The 17,983-nt window shown below is 36.8% G+C and overlaps 4 protein-coding genes across 4 annotated transcripts; all 4 read right to left on the minus strand.

Moving 5' to 3' along the window:
* Nucleotides 1-679: 679 nt before the first annotated feature.
* Nucleotides 680-2,664, minus strand: LOC111388351 (pentatricopeptide repeat-containing protein At2g20540-like). Its single transcript, XM_023013031.1, has one exon. The coding sequence runs from the start codon at nucleotides 2,576-2,578 to the stop codon at nucleotides 926-928; it is 1,653 nt and encodes a 550-aa protein (XP_022868799.1). The 5' UTR covers nucleotides 2,579-2,664; the 3' UTR covers nucleotides 680-925.
* A 230-nt stretch (nucleotides 2,665-2,894) lies between these two features.
* LOC111388350 (galactoside 2-alpha-L-fucosyltransferase-like) lies at nucleotides 2,895-17,061 on the minus strand. Its single transcript, XM_023013030.1, has 3 exons — nucleotides 16,601-17,061; nucleotides 11,971-13,453; nucleotides 2,895-3,026 (listed from the first exon to the last, which is right to left on the minus strand). The coding sequence occupies exons 1-2, from the start codon at nucleotides 16,848-16,850 to the stop codon at nucleotides 11,985-11,987; spliced, it is 1,719 nt and encodes a 572-aa protein (XP_022868798.1). The 5' UTR covers nucleotides 16,851-17,061; the 3' UTR covers nucleotides 2,895-3,026; nucleotides 11,971-11,984.
* Nucleotides 3,024-7,876, minus strand: LOC111388349 (galactoside 2-alpha-L-fucosyltransferase-like). Its single transcript, XM_023013029.1, has 2 exons — nucleotides 7,416-7,876; nucleotides 3,024-4,492 (listed from the first exon to the last, which is right to left on the minus strand). Exons 1-2 carry the CDS (start codon nucleotides 7,663-7,665, stop codon nucleotides 3,024-3,026), a joined length of 1,719 nt encoding a protein of 572 aa, XP_022868797.1. The 5' UTR covers nucleotides 7,666-7,876.
* Nucleotides 9,887-11,233, minus strand: LOC111388363 (pentatricopeptide repeat-containing protein At5g48910-like). The gene has a single exon (XM_023013042.1). It carries the CDS (start codon nucleotides 11,231-11,233, stop codon nucleotides 9,887-9,889), a length of 1,347 nt encoding a protein of 448 aa, XP_022868810.1.
* Nucleotides 17,062-17,983: the final 922 nt, after the last annotated feature.

The raw sequence follows: 17,983 nt of genomic DNA on the forward strand, positions 1-17,983 counted from the left end.
AAATATTTTTTTACAATAATTCTTAAAATTTATTTCCATTGTCAAAAAAAAAAATGAGAGAGAGAGAGAGAAAAAAGAAGAAGAAGGAAAAAACGTCAACACTAATCGGGAAAATCAATTCCCACCATATCCCACAAAAGCAAAAAATGTGCAGTTCCCAAGAAATTCAAGAATTTCTATTCCATGGAAAATAAACCCTTATAAAACACACCAAAGTTGGAAAATGCCATCCAAACATTTTCCATGGAAATGTTTTGCCAATCAAACGGTGCCTTATGTTACGATCCAATCATTCAACCTCGACAAATTTATTGCATAATAAGTTATTCCAACGTAGTTCAATTATTAAGATCAATGATTGTATTCTACTTGTAAGAACTTGTCATCCAAATAGAATAAACAAATAGTTTTTGGCCTACTTGCAATTGTGAAAATGACTATATATGGCTGTGTATGGTGAAGGGGCTTAGTGGCCCTTGTCCCTTGACACCTTCCAAAAGTGGTGTTTCATGCACTATCCAAAAAGGAAAACACCGTAATCGAATAGCTCTAGAAGCATATGTAAAGTTCATAATGAAGGACATGATATAGACTCAGAGGGTAATATAATTATCCGTGTGAAGTATTGGTGTAGTCAAGTAGTAGTTCCAGAAAGGCAGCCAAGAACATTTCAACTACAAGCATAAAGATTGTAGATTAGATTCCAACAAATACATTTACATCCTCTATATATTCAACCCCATTAAGAGAATTAGAAAACTGATAACTGGTAAAATTAGTGCCAGAGATGTGACTAGAGAGTAAGAGTAAGGACATGCTTAGGACATTTGGTTGCCATACTAGGCAAGATGTCAGCAGATAGAAGCTCTGCATAATGGTAATCACAATCTAACGACCAGCACATATCCTGCTACCTCTTGCCATCCTAATCTTCAATGCACAGGAGAGCATCAACAGTTTCTGGCATGCAGCCCTGCAACTTTGCTTCTGTTGTGATATTACCGAGCACCTCATAGATGAATGATGCATGCTTTTGAGACCTTTCATCGACCATAAATTCATGAATGATTCCAGCTATCTGAATCCAACTTCGACCTGGAGGCTTCTTTGTTTTCATTTCAACCATCTTCCTCCTCACAGTAATCACATCTTGCCACCTCTTTTCAGTGGCATACACATTGGATAACAGCACAAAGTAGCCAACAGCTCGTTCAGGGTCAACTTCCATGGTCAATATCTGAGCTACATCAGAAGCAAGCTCAACATTTTTGTAAATGCTGCATCCACCAAGAAGGGCACCCCACACTGCATCATTTGGCTTCATTGGCATAGATTTCACAAGCCCTTCCGCTTCATCCAATAACCCAGCACGACTCAAGAGATCTATCATGCATCCATAATGCTCTATCCTTGGCTCGATTCCCCAAGTTTCAGTCATGCTCTTAAAGTAATGACGCCCCTCATTGACATAACCAGCATGGCTGCAGGCACATAAAAGACCCAAGAATGTTATTTCATCAGGTCTTATGTCATTGTCTCCTATACTTTCCATCCACCGGAAGACACTAAGTGCCTCATCTCCATACCCCTGCTTTGCAAAACCTGTGATCATACTTGTCCAAGAAACAGTAGTCCTCTGCTCCATTGTTTTAAACACGCCAAATGCTGCCCCAATTTCACCACAGCTAGCATACATATGTATCAGTGCATTGTTCAGTGACACCAGCACCGGCTGCTCTCTTTGACTTAAAGACTCAATAACATATAAATGTATCCACTTGCCCAGATTCAGATCACCCAACTCGGCACATGCTGACAGCACTGCCAACAAAGTCACCTGATCGAACTTCATTTCATCTCTCTGCATCTCAAGAAACAACGCCAAAGCTTGCTTACACCTTCCGCAACGCGCACATCCAGCAATCATTGTAGTCCAAGAAACTACATTCCTCTCTGGCATCGCCTCAAACACTTCTAGTGCTGCATTGACATCTCCATACCTAAAACAACCCGAAAGCCAAGAATTCCACGTGACAACATTTCTGTCATGCATTTCATCAAACACTAACCTAGCATTCCTTAGGCCATCCTCCCCTCCACTTTTGATATAAAAATCAACCAAATTAGTACAAACAAACACGTTTGAACAAAACCCATTTTTCAAAACTTTCCCATGAACCTCTTCACCCTCTCTTAACAACATCCCTTTCGCACAGCCATTAATAACATACGTATACGTGTGACCATCAGGCAAGGATAAAGAATTCTCCATCTGCTTAAATAATTCAATTGCTTTCCACGAATGGACTCTGATAATTTGGTTATAAAGATAAGTACTCGGGTTTTCAACTTGGTTGAATACTTGGAAGGCACGTGGGAAATTATTGAAGGCTGTGTACAGAGATAATAGCTTTGCAAGAATATAGTTTTTTTGGGTAAAGCCATTGATGACAATGTGTGCGTGGATTTGGTAGAGCTGTTTACTGGTTTTGCAGTGATTCTGTAACAGCGAGAATAGGTGGTGTTGAAGAAATCTGGATCTTGTTCGATAGGCGGGGATATTATGTTCCATAAACATGCATAAAAGTTTGTTGTCGAAACCAAATTTGTTGGTTCATATAAAAGTAATAACAGACTATTTCCTCGTCCTCTTCATTGAGCTAAAATTTTATTAAAAAAAAGCCTTTAAAATTTTAATGGAAGTATAAGTCAAAGTCAATAAATAATTTTAACCACACATAAAAAATTCACAACTCTTATCATCCAATCAATCACACATTTTATCAACTTTAATCAAATGTGCAAAGAATCGAATTTTCAGCTACACTAAACAAGGAGCCAAAGGAATAATATTGACTTTCTTGCATGTATACTCAATTGTCTAAAATCCTTAATTAGCAAGCAATCATACTCATCACAAGATCACGCCAAAATAACAATACATACATAATCGAAAACTGAACCGTTTTCTTGTCTGAATATCTTTAAACATTATAATCTTGACGGGTGTAAAGCATGAATGGTTACAATTCCCTATCACGTTCAACCACCTTCAGACCCCAACTCATGTCCTCGCAATGCCTTACATGGGGAACCAGAAGTCCGGTATCAACTCCTGTTTTCCTCTTGCAATCGTAGAAAGGAGGAGCATGGAAGCACGGTTCCATTGACATGGCTTGTCGACAGGGTGGATTAGGGGCTGTTCGATTTTCAGGCTTGTGAAGTATCCATGGCTTCAGACCTCCAAGACCCTGAGCCACATAACCAAAGGTCGACCAAGAGCTTGTTACCAATTTATCCATCAAGCTAAGTAAGTACATCTCTGCCCATGCCTTTCTGTTGTGCGTTTGTTTCTCTGTTTGTTGATACTCTTCATGACTCGGCTGGTAAACAGAAATTACCTCTCCTGTTACAGTAGGATATTCCCAATACATGTTTCTTATTTCCTCCGAGTAGCCAGAGCTTAAAGATGTCAATAGTACAGCTTTTGTCTTGTGCTTTCCTAATGAAGTGACAATTGGCTCCTTTCGATTGATCTCTGGTAACAAATTCTCTTTTGTGGTACATGTTAGAATCTGGTCTAACACGTGTCGAAAAGGACCAGTTCCCGTGTCAAAAACCCGTATTTGGATGCCTAGTTTTTCGTCTGCTTTAGCTAAATAAGCTTGATAGTATCTGCTGATGAGCCCCCAGACAGAATTTGTTGGATGGAACAAGTACCTGCCCAAGAAGTGGAAAACAGTTGCCTTTTCTGGGAACAGGTCACTCAATTCTTGCTCAAACGACGGGATCAAGAATAGAGAGGGTACAAAATAATTGTCAGTCTTCATTATCAACCAAGGTATTTTCTGCAGAAAAGTTTGATCTTGGTGACAGAAGAAAAGCTTATCATGATCATCATAGTTGTGAACCAAATGGAGATAAACATATGGTGGTAATGCTGACCTACTTAAATTACCTAACAAATTATTCTTGAGCATATTCCCATAACTCTCTGCAGATTTCTGATTGAAGCTATTGAATTGGTGTGTAACAGGAAAATCCAGGGGAAGTAACCAGGAAACCTCTGGAAATGGTTCACAGAAGAGGTCGGGCATGTCAACTCCACGATCAACAAGTAGGACCCGATCTGTGAGAAGAGCGTAAAGAAAAGCCGAGGCTAAGGTCAATATCCTGTTCCCTAAACCACTAAAGGATATCCAAACTATGTAGTTACAATCGAAGGAGCTTGTATATTGGCCAGACTTGAGATGTGTTAAGGTTTTATTGTACAGTTCTGTGTAAGGTCCACAGCGTTTGTGAAGAGCTTCGTACCTTCGTAACTTGGATATGAGGTAGGACGAAGGCTTTTGGGGTAGTTCTCTGCGATACAAGAGTGACTCAAACCTACTAAGACAAGATTCTCTGTCAAATCCCATAGGAAGAAGGCCACCAAATAGTTTATCCTTCGGCACCTCAACAGGCTGGGAAAGATCTTCTTCTTGATTTGTTGCTGTAAAAGGAAAGAAAGCATAACAAGAAAATTTTGGGCATGAAAGATGTACATGAAACACATTTATTCAATTTATTGAATCAAAATTTTTGTTTTCAACATCATTGAACACTTCCTAACACCAGGCGAACACTGATCACAGGTCATCAAATGTGAGAAAACACGAAGGTAAGGCATAATTATCTAATCTTTTTAAGGAAAGCATGTACAAATCTAAAAATCAACTGGTTCTTTTGAAAGAAGTAATACACGAAGAAGATCCTAGTAAAGTAACAAATAAATCTGTTGTGATAAACACATTTTAAATGGATATGTCCAAATCTTTCGATGGTTGTACACAATGTAGCATATCTTCGTTCCATATGCATTCATGTTTCTTTGCCATCGACTATTTCCTATCTGAATCAAGGTACTTCGATGCACGGGTGTTCAAACTTATAATGATTTAGAAATGCATTAACTCTAAAAGATTTCTAAAATTTTTCAGGAATTAGCTCGCAGATCCTTAATGCAATTCGTTCACCTAACAATTACCCAAGTTTCAATTGGTACAAAATACAGATGAAACAGGTTATATATTTCCTGCACGTAATAGTAGAAAATTTTCAGAAGTAACATTGTACAAAGTGAAATATATTTCTTTTACGTTTTTATGAATGGTATAACTAAAAAACATCAATAGTACAGATTTTCCGCTCAATTGTCAAACTCTTATTCTACAATTTATCCCCCTGGTAGTAGTTATACACGGTTCTAGTCCTGCACTCCTAGTGCGTTAGCAATAATATATTACTTCTGTCCGAGAGCAGAAAATAGTAGCTCACAGGGCTAAAGTAGAATTAATTACTTTCTGACATCCAAAGCTCTAATTTCTATTGTACCAATAAATTTAAAAGCATTAGACTTTTAAAATACATTGAGTACGTAGTCTTTGGATCCTACTACGCTCCTCCAATTGTTCATCACAAGGATAATCTAAAACATTCTTAATTTCTTTCCATTGAAGAACTATATTGGTATTGCATGTGCAAGCTTACTTGAGTAACGGATCAAACATTCATATTTTTGTCTCTAAGCAGTGGTATAAGTATCTTTTTATTGAAGATAAAAATTAATTCCAGAAAAGTATTGACAACAAAATAATAGAAGAACAAAGAAATATTTCAGTTCCTTTTGAGGGAAGATGACTCCACTGCAACAATTACACTTGGATATATTTCTTTTAGATTATAAGATAAAAAAATTGCTCTAGCTCTTCTTTTCAGATCCAAGTACTTCCCGTAAAAGGTTTGTCAAACTATTAATTAAAAAATGTGGATATTTCTTGAAGAGAATGAACCTCCTTTATATTCAGAATTTCTTCAATGATTTCTTTGGCTTCTTCAGCAATTCATTGATCCAATTCTATTCACTATCCTTATCATCTTCACCAAACCGATAAGATTAGAATAAACCCTCCATTTAATATAGAAAGTCACCACATAAACATTAGAAATAATTTTCTTTAAAATTTTGCAAGGTCTAATCTTCCTTAACTTGAGTTTAAGATAAATGATGCTTGGAAACCATTCCGTTCCCTAATGTCCCATAACTTGATCACCTTCAGCAAAATACATGAATTTAAAATGTTGATGAGCATTTTCCTTGTACAAATCACAGCATATAGCTCTTCATGAATTCTCTATGATGCACAATAATGTTTTAAGTAAATTAAGCATACCAACAAAAAATAGTTAAACCAATAGTGAAGAGCTTGGACTGGGGCACAATATTCTAGATTGTTTGTTGAGTAACAATACTTTCAACTTTCACGAAAGAAAGTCACGTGTCTTCATAGTTGATTTATAATAGCTCCAATGCCCACATAGGAATGGGATGTATCATACTCTACCACAGATCTTTTGAAGATCTAGCAACACTATTTGGAAATTTTGTAATACTTGTTCCACTTCGTGCAAAGCCTTCTCTACTTCTTTAGTCCCAATGAAAGCGACCCCTTATCAAGCACTTTGTGACAACGTATTTTTACACTAAAATTCCATATAAACCTCCATTAAAAAGAAACTAATCCATAGGATGTAAGAATATTAGCAAATAGACTTCCATCTAGCCAATTCAGTCATAGCATTGACCAAATCATGATCTCGTTTGAAACCTTCACCTGAAACAACGAAACCTGGGAACAGTATATTGTTGCTCATGAGAGAACACTTCTTAAATTTTCACATAAAGTTTCTCGTGTCTCAGAACGTCTAGGAATTAACACGTGCGCTTAAATTCTGTGAAAACTCTTAAAGTTTCACATAAAGTTTCTTGTGTGTCAAAACGTCTAGGAATTAACACGAGTGCTTCAATTCTGTGAAAATTCATGAAGTTTCACATAAAGTTTCTCGTGTATCAAAATGTTTAGGAATTAACGATTGTACTTAGATTCTGTGAAAATCAGTTTGTCTACATAATGTGGAAAGACCAAATGGCATCAAAAGCCATTTGAATTGTCTATATTGATTTTTGAATCCTACTTAAACACTCATCTCCACTCCTAAGACAATTGCAGACTTCAGGGATGGCCAGTTCCTAAGACAATTTAGCAAATAATGTCGAGCCAACTAAATGATCTAGTACCTCATCCAGCCTCAGAATTGGAAATCCAGTCAACATTTAAGCTGTTAGTTTTCCAACTTGCAGACATTATCTCATCAACAATGTATTTGCTACTTTACCTTAACTTGTCATAAATAGAGATGTCTCATAAAAATAGTTCAAAAAACAACAATTCAGTTATTCATCTAGTGAAATAAACAGCTATAATAATAAAACATTAGTTCTTAATCAACTCTCAAGAAGCAGAAATACAGACTAGAAATGTCAAAATAAAGCCCATAGAAAATAATTAGACCAAAGAAAAAAGAAAATGAGGTACCTTTTTGAGGTAAAACATCAAGAGGCCTGGCTTCAGCAACAGTCCAGAGTGACTCCGAAGGTGGATTCTGAAGAATTGCAGATAATGAAAACAATACAGACAACCCCATCAAGCAAACCACAAAAATCCCCATAAATTTCATAGGATTCAACCCGCTTTCCCACTCTAGGCCATTAGAAACAGTGTTTTCTGTGAAATCCGGGGTTGGCACCCGTTGATCTTTGGAACTACTACTCTTGAACCTCCTCATTTTTATGGAAAAAGGGTCATCTGGGCCGTTTTGCTTCTCCCTTTAAATGCTATCTGAGCAAACGGTTTTGCATTATTTTGTGTAATAATTGTAAAATTTAAGTTCAGTGGCACAACAGTCGGTTAAATCTGGGATTTGGAAGGGTTTAAACAAATTATTTAAGGAACGACAGGAAAACTGTGATGGATGTCATGCAGTCACTGTTTGTAATTCGTGATGTCGGTGAAACCAAAAAAAGCTATTTTTAAATTATTTTTTCCCTATTTGTTTATGGGTCAGATCCTGTAGCCGTATTGCCCCAATTAAATTCAATTACATTATATTTCATTTTTCACTCTTTTATTTTTAACCACACAATCTTTCTTAAAATAATATTATACATAAATCGAAAACTTTTTTTTTTCAATCACTAATTTTTCAAAAAAAATATTATTCCCTCTATTTTCATTTTCAGAAAATGAGGGCCTAACGGAGACTTAATTTCCAATTGTGGACTTTTGTTGGGCCAACCATAGCTGGGTTAGGCTCAAGATAAATGGGTCAAATATGTTTGGCGCTCTCTTACCTAAAAATCAGATCTATGACTTCTTCCCCACCCACGATCTTGATTCCAACCACCTACCACTTCTCTCATCGGAGTTTCACGAGAGAAGTCTGGTGGTGCTGGTTTGTGTTTTTTCAAGGGTTGGTGGAAGTTATGGTAGTGATGATTGTTGTGGATTTGATGTGAATGTAGTATTTATGGTTATCAATTTGAGTTAAAGATGTTAGTAGTACTTGTGGTTATTATTTTTTCGAACAAATTTGTTGTAGTGGTTGGAGATATGGTTTTTCTGTTCAAGATCTGGTTGTGACTGTTTGTGATCAATTTTGTATTGATTGTGATCGGTTGTGACTAGAGATTGATCTGGTCACAGACAGTTACATTAAATACAAATTTGGTCACAATTAGTCACGCCGAAGGCAAAGTTGGTCGCGGTGATTCTCAGATAACATAAGTCAGTGAATTGGTCACATATAACATAGGTATGATCACAGATAACACGGTTGCAAATCTGATAACTATAATGCATCACTACGACCATCACAATTTTTGGAGATTTTTCTATCATCGAAGCCGAAACAATTGGTGGAATAGTCGCTGGAGCAGTCACCGAGTGTTCACCGCAGCAATTTTTCGGAACGGTTGCCAAACCAGTCGCTGGAGCTGCTGCCAGAGCGATTTTCAGAGTGAATGCCGGAGTCGATGGCTATCTCTGATGGAGAGATGAAGGGAAGGGGGTGTAGTGAAGTGATAAATATTTTTTTACAATAATTCTTAAAATTTATTTCCATTGTCAAAAAAAAAAATGAGAGAGAGAGAGAGAAAAAAGAAGAAGAAGGAAAAAACGTCAACACTAATCGGGAAAATCAATTCCCACCATATCCCACAAAAGCAAAAAATGTGCAGTTCCCAAGAAATTCAAGAATTTCTATTCCATGGAAAATAAACCCTTATAAAACACACCAAAGTTGGAAAATGCCATCCAAACATTTTCCATGGAAATGTTTTGCCAATCAAACGGTGCCTTATGTTACGATCCAATCATTCAACCTCGACAAATTTATTGCATAATAAGTTATTCCAACGTAGTTCAATTATTAAGATCAATGATTGTATTCTACTTGTAAGAACTTGTCATCCAAATAGAATAAACAAATAGTTTTTGGCCTACTTGCAATTGTGAAAATGACTATATATGGCTGTGTATGGTGAAGGGGCTTAGTGGCCCTTGTCCCTTGACACCTTCCAAAAGTGGTGTTTCATGCACTATCCAAAAAGGAAAACACCGTAATCGAATAGCTCTAGAAGCATATGTAAAGTTCATAATGAAGGACATGATATAGACTCAGAGGGTAATATAATTATCCGTGTGAAGTATTGGTGTAGTCAAGTAGTAGTTCCAGAAAGGCAGCCAAGAACATTTCAACTACAAGCATAAAGATTGTAGATTAGATTCCAACAAATACATTTACATCCTCTATATATTCAACCCCATTAAGAGAATTAGAAAACTGATAACTGGTAAAATTAGTGCCAGAGATGTGACTAGAGAGTAAGAGTAAGGACATGCTTAGGACATTTGGTTGCCATACTAGGCAAGATGTCAGCAGATAGAAGCTCTGCATAATGGTAATCACAATCTAACGACCAGCACATATCCTGCTACCTCTTGCCATCCTAATCTTCAATGCACAGGAGAGCATCAACAGTTTCTGGCATGCAGCCCTGCAACTTTGCTTCTGTTGTGATATTACCGAGCACCTCATAGATGAATGATGCATGCTTTTGAGACCTTTCATCGACCATAAATTCATGAATGATTCCAGCTATCTGAATCCAACTTCGACCTGGAGGCTTCTTTGTTTTCATTTCAACCATCTTCCTCCTCACAGTAATCACATCTTGCCACCTCTTTTCAGTGGCATACACATTGGATAACAGCACAAAGTAGCCAACAGCTCGTTCAGGGTCAACTTCCATGGTCAATATCTGAGCTACATCAGAAGCAAGCTCAACATTTTTGTAAATGCTGCATCCACCAAGAAGGGCACCCCACACTGCATCATTTGGCTTCATTGGCATAGATTTCACAAGCCCTTCCGCTTCATCCAATAACCCAGCACGACTCAAGAGATCTATCATGCATCCATAATGCTCTATCCTTGGCTCGATTCCCCAAGTTTCAGTCATGCTCTTAAAGTAATGACGCCCCTCATTGACATAACCAGCATGGCTGCAGGCACATAAAAGACCCAAGAATGTTATTTCATCAGGTCTTATGTCATTGTCTCCTATACTTTCCATCCACCGGAAGACACTAAGTGCCTCATCTCCATACCCCTGCTTTGCAAAACCTGTGATCATACTTGTCCAAGAAACAGTAGTCCTCTGCTCCATTGTTTTAAACACGCCAAATGCTGCCCCAATTTCACCACAGCTAGCATACATATGTATCAGTGCATTGTTCAGTGACACCAGCACCGGCTGCTCTCTTTGACTTAAAGACTCAATAACATATAAATGTATCCACTTGCCCAGATTCAGATCACCCAACTCGGCACATGCTGACAGCACTGCCAACAAAGTCACCTGATCGAACTTCATTTCATCTCTCTGCATCTCAAGAAACAACGCCAAAGCTTGCTTACACCTTCCGCAACGCGCACATCCAGCAATCATTGTAGTCCAAGAAACTACATTCCTCTCTGGCATCGCCTCAAACACTTCTAGTGCTGCATTGACATCTCCATACCTAAAACAACCCGAAAGCCAAGAATTCCACGTGACAACATTTCTGTCATGCATTTCATCAAACACTAACCTAGCATTCCTTAGGCCATCCTCCCCTCCACTTTTGATATAAAAATCAACCAAATTAGTACAAACAAACACGTTTGAACAAAACCCATTTTTCAAAACTTTCCCATGAACCTCTTCACCCTCTCTTAACAACATCCCTTTCGCACAGCCATTAATAACATACGTATACGTGTGACCATCAGGCAAGGATAAAGAATTCTCCATCTGCTTAAATAATTCAATTGCTTTCCACGAATGGACTCTGATAATTTGGTTATAAAGATAAGTACTCGGGTTTTCAACTTGGTTGAATACTTGGAAGGCACGTGGGAAATTATTGAAGGCTGTGTACAGAGATAATAGCTTTGCAAGAATATAGTTTTTTTGGGTAAAGCCATTGATGACAATGTGTGCGTGGATTTGGTAGAGCTGTTTACTGGTTTTGCAGTGATTCTGTAACAGCGAGAATAGGTGGTGTTGAAGAAATCTGGATCTTGTTCGATAGGCGGGGATATTATGTTCCATAAACATGCATAAAAGTTTGTTGTCGAAACCAAATTTGTTGGTTCATATAAAAGTAATAACAGACTATTTCCTCGTCCTCTTCATTGAGCTAAAATTTTATTAAAAAAAAGCCTTTAAAATTTTAATGGAAGTATAAGTCAAAGTCAATAAATAATTTTAACCACACATAAAAAATTCACAACTCTTATCATCCAATCAATCACACATTTTATCAACTTTAATCAAATGTGCAAAGAATCGAATTTTCAGCTACACTAAACAAGGAGCCAAAGGAATAATATTGACTTTCTTGCATGTATACTCAATTGTCTAAAATCCTTAATTAGCAAGCAATCATACTCATCACAAGATCACGCCAAAATAACAATACATACATAATCGAAAACTGAACCGTTTTCTTGTCTGAATATCTTTAAACATTATAATCTTGACGGGTGTAAAGCATGAATGGTTACAATTCACTATCACGTTCAACCACCTTCAGACCCCAACTCATGTCCTCGCAATGCCTTACATGGGGAACCAGAAGTCCGGTATCAACTCCTGTTTTCCTCTTGCAATCGTAGAAAGGAGGAGCATGGAAGCACGGTTCCATTGACATGGCTTGTCGACAGGGTGGATTAGGGGCTGTTCGATTTTCAGGCTTGTGAAGTATCCATGGCTTCAGACCTCCAAGACCCTGAGCCACATAACCAAAGGTCGACCAAGAGCTTGTTACCAATTTATCCATCAAGCTAAGTAAGTACATCTCTGCCCATGCCTTTCTGTTGTGCGTTTGTTTCTCTGTTTGTTGATACTCTTCATGACTCGGCTGGTAAACAGAAATTACCTCTCCTGTTACAGTAGGATATTCCCAATACATGTTTCTTATTTCCTCCGAGTAGCCAGAGCTTAAAGATGTCAATAGTACAGCTTTTGTCTTGTGCTTTCCTAATGAAGTGACAATTGGCTCCTTTCGATTGATCTCTGGTAACAAATTCTCTTTTGTGGTACATGTTAGAATCTGGTCTAACACGTGTCGAAAAGGACCAGTTCCCGTGTCAAAAACCCGTATTTGGATGCCTAGTTTTTCGTCTGCTTTAGCTAAATAAGCTTGATAGTATCTGCTGATGAGCCCCCAGACAGAATTTGTTGGATGGAACAAGTACCTGCCCAAGAAGTGGAAAACAGTTGCCTTTTCTGGGAACAGGTCACTCAATTCTTGCTCAAACGACGGGATCAAGAATAGAGAGGGTACAAAATAATTGTCAGTCTTCATTATCAACCAAGGTATTTTCTGCAGAAAAGTTTGATCTTGGTGACAGAAGAAAAGCTTATCATGATCATCATAGTTGTGAACCAAATGGAGATAAACATATGGTGGTAATGCTGACCTACTTAAATTACCTAACAAATTATTCTTGAGCATATTCCCATAACTCTCTGCAGATTTCTGATTGAAGCTATTGAATTGGTGTGTAACAGGAAAATCCAGGGGAAGTAACCAGGAAACCTCTGGAAATGGTTCACAGAAGAGGTCGGGCATGTCAACTCCACGATCAACAAGTAGGACCCGATCTGTGAGAAGAGCGTAAAGAAAAGCCGAGGCTAAGGTCAATATCCTGTTCCCTAAACCACTAAAGGATATCCAAACTATGTAGTTACAATCGAAGGAGCTTGTATATTGGCCAGACTTGAGATGTGTTAAGGTTTTATTGTACAGTTCTGTGTAAGGTCCACAGCGTTTGTGAAGAGCTTCGTACCTTCGTAACTTGGATATGAGGTAGGACGAAGGCTTTTGGGGTAGTTCTCTGCGATACAAGAGTGACTCAAACCTACTAAGACAAGATTCTCTGTCAAATCCCATAGGAAGAAGGCCACCAAATAGTTTATCCTTCGGCACCTCAACAGGCTGGGAAAGATCTTCTTCTTGATTTGTTGCTGTAAAAGGAAAGAAAGCATAACAAGAAAATTTTGGGCATGAAAGATGTACATGAAACACATTTATTCAATTTATTGAATCAAAATTTTTGTTTTCAACATCATTGAACACTTCCTAACACCAGGCGAACACTGATCACAGGTCATCAAATGTGAGAAAACACGAAGGTAAGGCATAATTATCTAATCTTTTTAAGGAAAGCATGTACAAATCTAAAAATCAACTGGTTCTTTTGAAAGAAGTAATACACGAAGAAGATCCTAGTAAAGTAACAAATAAATCTGTTGTGATAAACACATTTTAAATGGATATGTCCAAATCTTTCGATGGTTGTACACAATGTAGCATATCTTCGTTCCATATGCATTCATGTTTCTTTGCCATCGACTATTTCCTATCTGAATCAAGGTACTTCGATGCACGGGTGTTCAAACTTATAATGATTTAGAAATGCATTAACTCTAAAAGATTTCTAAAATTTTTCAGGAATTAGCTCGCAGATCCTTAATGCAATTCGTTCACCTAACAATTACCCAAGTTTCAATTGGTACAAAATACAGATGAAACAGGTTATATATTTCCTGCACGTAATAGTAGAAAATTTTCAGAAGTAACATTGTACAAAGTGATATATATTTCTTTTACGTTTTTATGAATGGTATAACTAAAAAACATCAATAGTACAGATTTTCCGCTCAATTGTCAAACTCTTATTCTACAATTTATCCCCCTGGTAGTAGTTATACACGGTTCTAGTCCTGCACTCCTAGTGCGTTAGCAATAATATATTACTTCTGTCCGAGAGCAGAAAATAGTAGCTCACAGGGCTAAAGTAGAATTAATTACTTTCTGACATCCAAAGCTCTAATTTCTATTGTACCAATAAATTTAAAAGCATTAGACTTTTAAAATACATTGAGTACGTAGTCTTTGGATCCTACTACGCTCCTCCAATTGTTCATCACAAGGATAATCTAAAACATTCTTAATTTCTTTCCATTGAAGAACTATATTGGTATTGCATGTGCAAGCTTACTTGAGTAACGGATCAAACATTCATATTTTTGTCTCTAAGCAGTGGTATAAGTATCTTTTTATTGAAGATAAAAATTAGTTCCAGAAAAGTATTGACAACAAAATAATAGAAGAACAAAGAAATATTTCAGTTCCTTTTGAGGGAAGATGACTCCACTGCAACAATTACACTTGGATATATTTCTTTTAGATTATAAGATAAAAAAATTGCTCTAGCTCTTCTTTTCAGATCCAAGTACTTCCCGTAAAAGGTTTGTCAAACTATTAATTAAAAAATGTGGATATTTCTTGAAGAGAATGAACCTCCTTTATATTCAGAATTTCTTCAATGATTTCTTTGGCTTCTTCAGCAATTCATTGATCCAATTCTATTCACTATCCTTATCATCTTCACCAAACCGATAAGATTAGAATAAACCCTCCATTTAATATAGAAAGTCACCACATAAACATTAGAAATAATTTTCTTTAAAATTTTGCAAGGTCTAATCTTCCTTAACTTGAGTTTAAGATAAATGATGCTTGGAAACCATTCCGTTCCCTAATGTCCCATAGATTTCTTTGGCTTCTTCAGCAATTCATTGATCCAATTCTATTCACTATCCTTATCATCTTCACCAAACCGATAAGATTAGAATAAACCCTCCATTTAATATAGAAAGTCACCACATAAACATTAGAAATAATTTTCTTTAAAATTTTGCAAGGTCTAATCTTCCTTAACTTGAGTTTAAGATAAATGATGCTTGGAAACCATTCCGTTCCCTAATGTCCCATAACTTGATCACCTTCAGCAAAATACATGAATTTAAAATGTTGATGAGCATTTTCCTTGTACAAATCACAGCATATAGCTCTTCATGAATTCTCTATGATGCACAATAATGTTTTAAGTAAATTAAGCATACCAACAAAAAATAGTTAAACCAATAGTGAAGAGCTTGGACTGGGGTACAATATTCTAGATTGTTTGTTGAGTAACAATACTTTCAACTTTCACGAAAGAAAGTCACGTGTCTTCATAGTTGATTTATAATAGCTCCAATGCCCACATAGGAATGGGATGTATCATACTCTACCACAGATCTTTTGAAGATCTAGCAACACTATTTGGAAATTTTGTAATACTTGTTCCACTTCGTGCAAAGCCTTCTCTACTTCTTTAGTCCCAATGAAAGCGACCCCTTATCAAGCACTTTGTGACAACGTATTTTTACACTAAAATTCCATATAAACCTCCATTAAAAAGAAACTAATCCATAGGATGTAAGAATATTAGCAAATAGACTTCCATCTAGCCAATTCAGTCATAGCATTGACCAAATCATGATCTCGTTTGAAACCTTCACCTGAAACAACGAAACCTGGGAACAGTATATTGTTGCTCATGAGAGAACACTTCTTAAATTTTCACATAAAGTTTCTCGTGTCTCAGAACGTCTAGGAATTAACACGTGCGCTTAAATTCTGTGAAAACTCTTAAAGTTTCACATAAAGTTTCTTGTGTGTCAAAACGTCTAGGAATTAACACGAGTGCTTCAATTCTGTGAAAATTCATGAAGTTTCACATAAAGTTTCTCGTGTATCAAAATGTTTAGGAATTAACGATTGTACTTAGATTCTGTGAAAATCAGTTTGTCTACATAATGTGGAAAGACCAAATGGCATCAAAAGCCATTTGAATTGTCTATATTGATTTTTGAATCCTACTTAAACACTCATCTCCACTCCTAAGACAATTGCAGACTTCAGGGATGGCCAGTTCCTAAGACAATTTAGCAAATAATGTCGAGCCAACTAAATGATCTAGTACCTCATCCAGCCTCAGAATTGGAAATCCAGTCAACATTTAAGCTGTTAGTTTTCCAACTTGCAGACATTATCTCATCAACAATGTATTTGCTACTTTACCTTAACTTGTCATAAATAGAGATGTCTCATAAAAATAGTACAAAAAACAACAATTCAGTTATTCATCTAGTGAAATAAACAGCTATAATAATAAAACATTAGTTCTTAATCAACTCTCAAGAAGCAGAAATACAGACTAGAAATGTCAAAATAAAGCCCATAGAAAATAATTAGACCAAAGAAAAAAGAAAATGAGGTACCTTTTTGAGGTAAAACATCAAGAGGCCTGGCTTCAGCAACAGTCCAGAGTGACTCCGAAGGTGGATTCTGAAGAATTGCAGATAATGAAAACAATACAGACAACCCCATCAAGCAAACCACAAAAATCCCCATAAATTTCATAGGATTCAACCCGCTTTCCCACTCTAGGCCATTAGAAACAGTGTTTTCTGTGAAATCCGGGGTTGGCACCCGTTGATCTTTGGAACTACTACTCTTGAACCTCCTCATTTTTATGGAAAAAGGGTCATCTGGGCCGTTTTGCTTCTCCCTTTAAATGCTATCTGAGCAAACGGTTTTGCATTATTTTGTGTAATAATTGTAAAATTTAAGTTCAGTGGCACAACAGTCGGTTAAATCTGGGATTTGGAAGGGTTTAAACAAATTATTTAAGGAACGACAGGAAAACTGTGATGGATGTCATGCAGTCACTGTTTGTAATTCGTGATGTCGGTGAAACCAAAAAAAGCTATTTTTAAATTATTTTTTCCCTATTTGTTTATGGGTCAGATCCTGTAGCCATATTGCCCTGTTAAATTCAATTACATTATATTTCATTTTTCACTCTTTTATTTTTAACCACACAATCTTTCTTAAAATAATATTATACATAAATCGAAAACTTTTTTTTTTCAATCACTAATTTTTCAAAAAAAATATTATTCCCTCTATTTTCATTTTCAGAAAATGAGGGCCTAACGGAGACTTAATTTCCAATTGTGGACTTTTGTTGGGCCAACCATAGCTGGGTTAGGCTCAAGATAAATGGGTCAAATATGTTTGGCGCTCTCTTACCTAAAAATCAGATCTATGACTTCTTCCCCACCCACGATCTTGATTCCAACCACCTACCACTTCTCTCATCGGAGTTTCACGAGAGAAGTCTGGTGGTGCTGGTTTGTGTTTTTTCAAGGGTTGGTGGAAGTTATGGTAGTGATGATTGTTGTGGATTTGATGTGAATGTAGTATTTATGGTTATCAATTTGAGTTAAAGATGTTAGTAGTACTTGTGGTTATTATTTTTTCGAACAAATTTGTTGTAGTGGTTGGAGATATGGTTTTTCTGTTCAAGATCTGGTTGTGACTGTTTGTGATCAATTTTGTATTGATTGTGATCGGTTGTGACTAGAGATTGATCTGGTCACAGACAGTTACATTAAATACAAATTTGGTCACAATTAGTCACGCCGAAGGCAAAGTTGGTCGCGGTGATTCTCAGATAACATAAGTCAGTGAATTGGTCACATATAACATAGGTATGATCACAGATAACACGGTTGCAAATCTGATAACTATAATGCATCACTACGACCATCACAATTTTTGGAGATTTTTCTATCATCGAAGCCGAAACAATTGGTGGA

Source organism: Olea europaea, unplaced genomic scaffold (assembly GCF_002742605.1).
Source record: "Olea europaea var. sylvestris unplaced genomic scaffold, O_europaea_v1 scaffold489, whole genome shotgun sequence".
NCBI lineage: Eukaryota > Viridiplantae > Streptophyta > Magnoliopsida > Lamiales > Oleaceae > Olea > Olea europaea.

What these genes read in the sequence shown, in the direction of transcription:
- LOC111388351 (XM_023013031.1), bottom strand. Translation starts at nt 2,578, where the DNA reads ATGTTTATGGAACATAATATCCCCGCCTATCGAACAAGATCCAGATTT.
- LOC111388349 (XM_023013029.1), bottom strand. Translation starts at nt 7,665, where the DNA reads ATGAGGAGGTTCAAGAGTAGTAGTTCCAAAGATCAACGGGTGCCAACC. An exon ending in TGATGTTTTACCTCAAAAAG is followed by an intron (nt 4,493 to 7,415) that starts GTACCTCATTTT and finishes TTCCTTTTACAG; the next exon opens with CAACAAATCAAGAAGAAGAT.
- LOC111388350 (XM_023013030.1), bottom strand. Translation starts at nt 16,850, where the DNA reads ATGAGGAGGTTCAAGAGTAGTAGTTCCAAAGATCAACGGGTGCCAACC. An exon ending in TGATGTTTTACCTCAAAAAG is followed by an intron (nt 13,454 to 16,600) that starts GTACCTCATTTT and finishes TTCCTTTTACAG; the next exon opens with CAACAAATCAAGAAGAAGAT.
- LOC111388363 (XM_023013042.1), bottom strand. Translation starts at nt 11,233, where the DNA reads ATGGAGAATTCTTTATCCTTGCCTGATGGTCACACGTATACGTATGTT.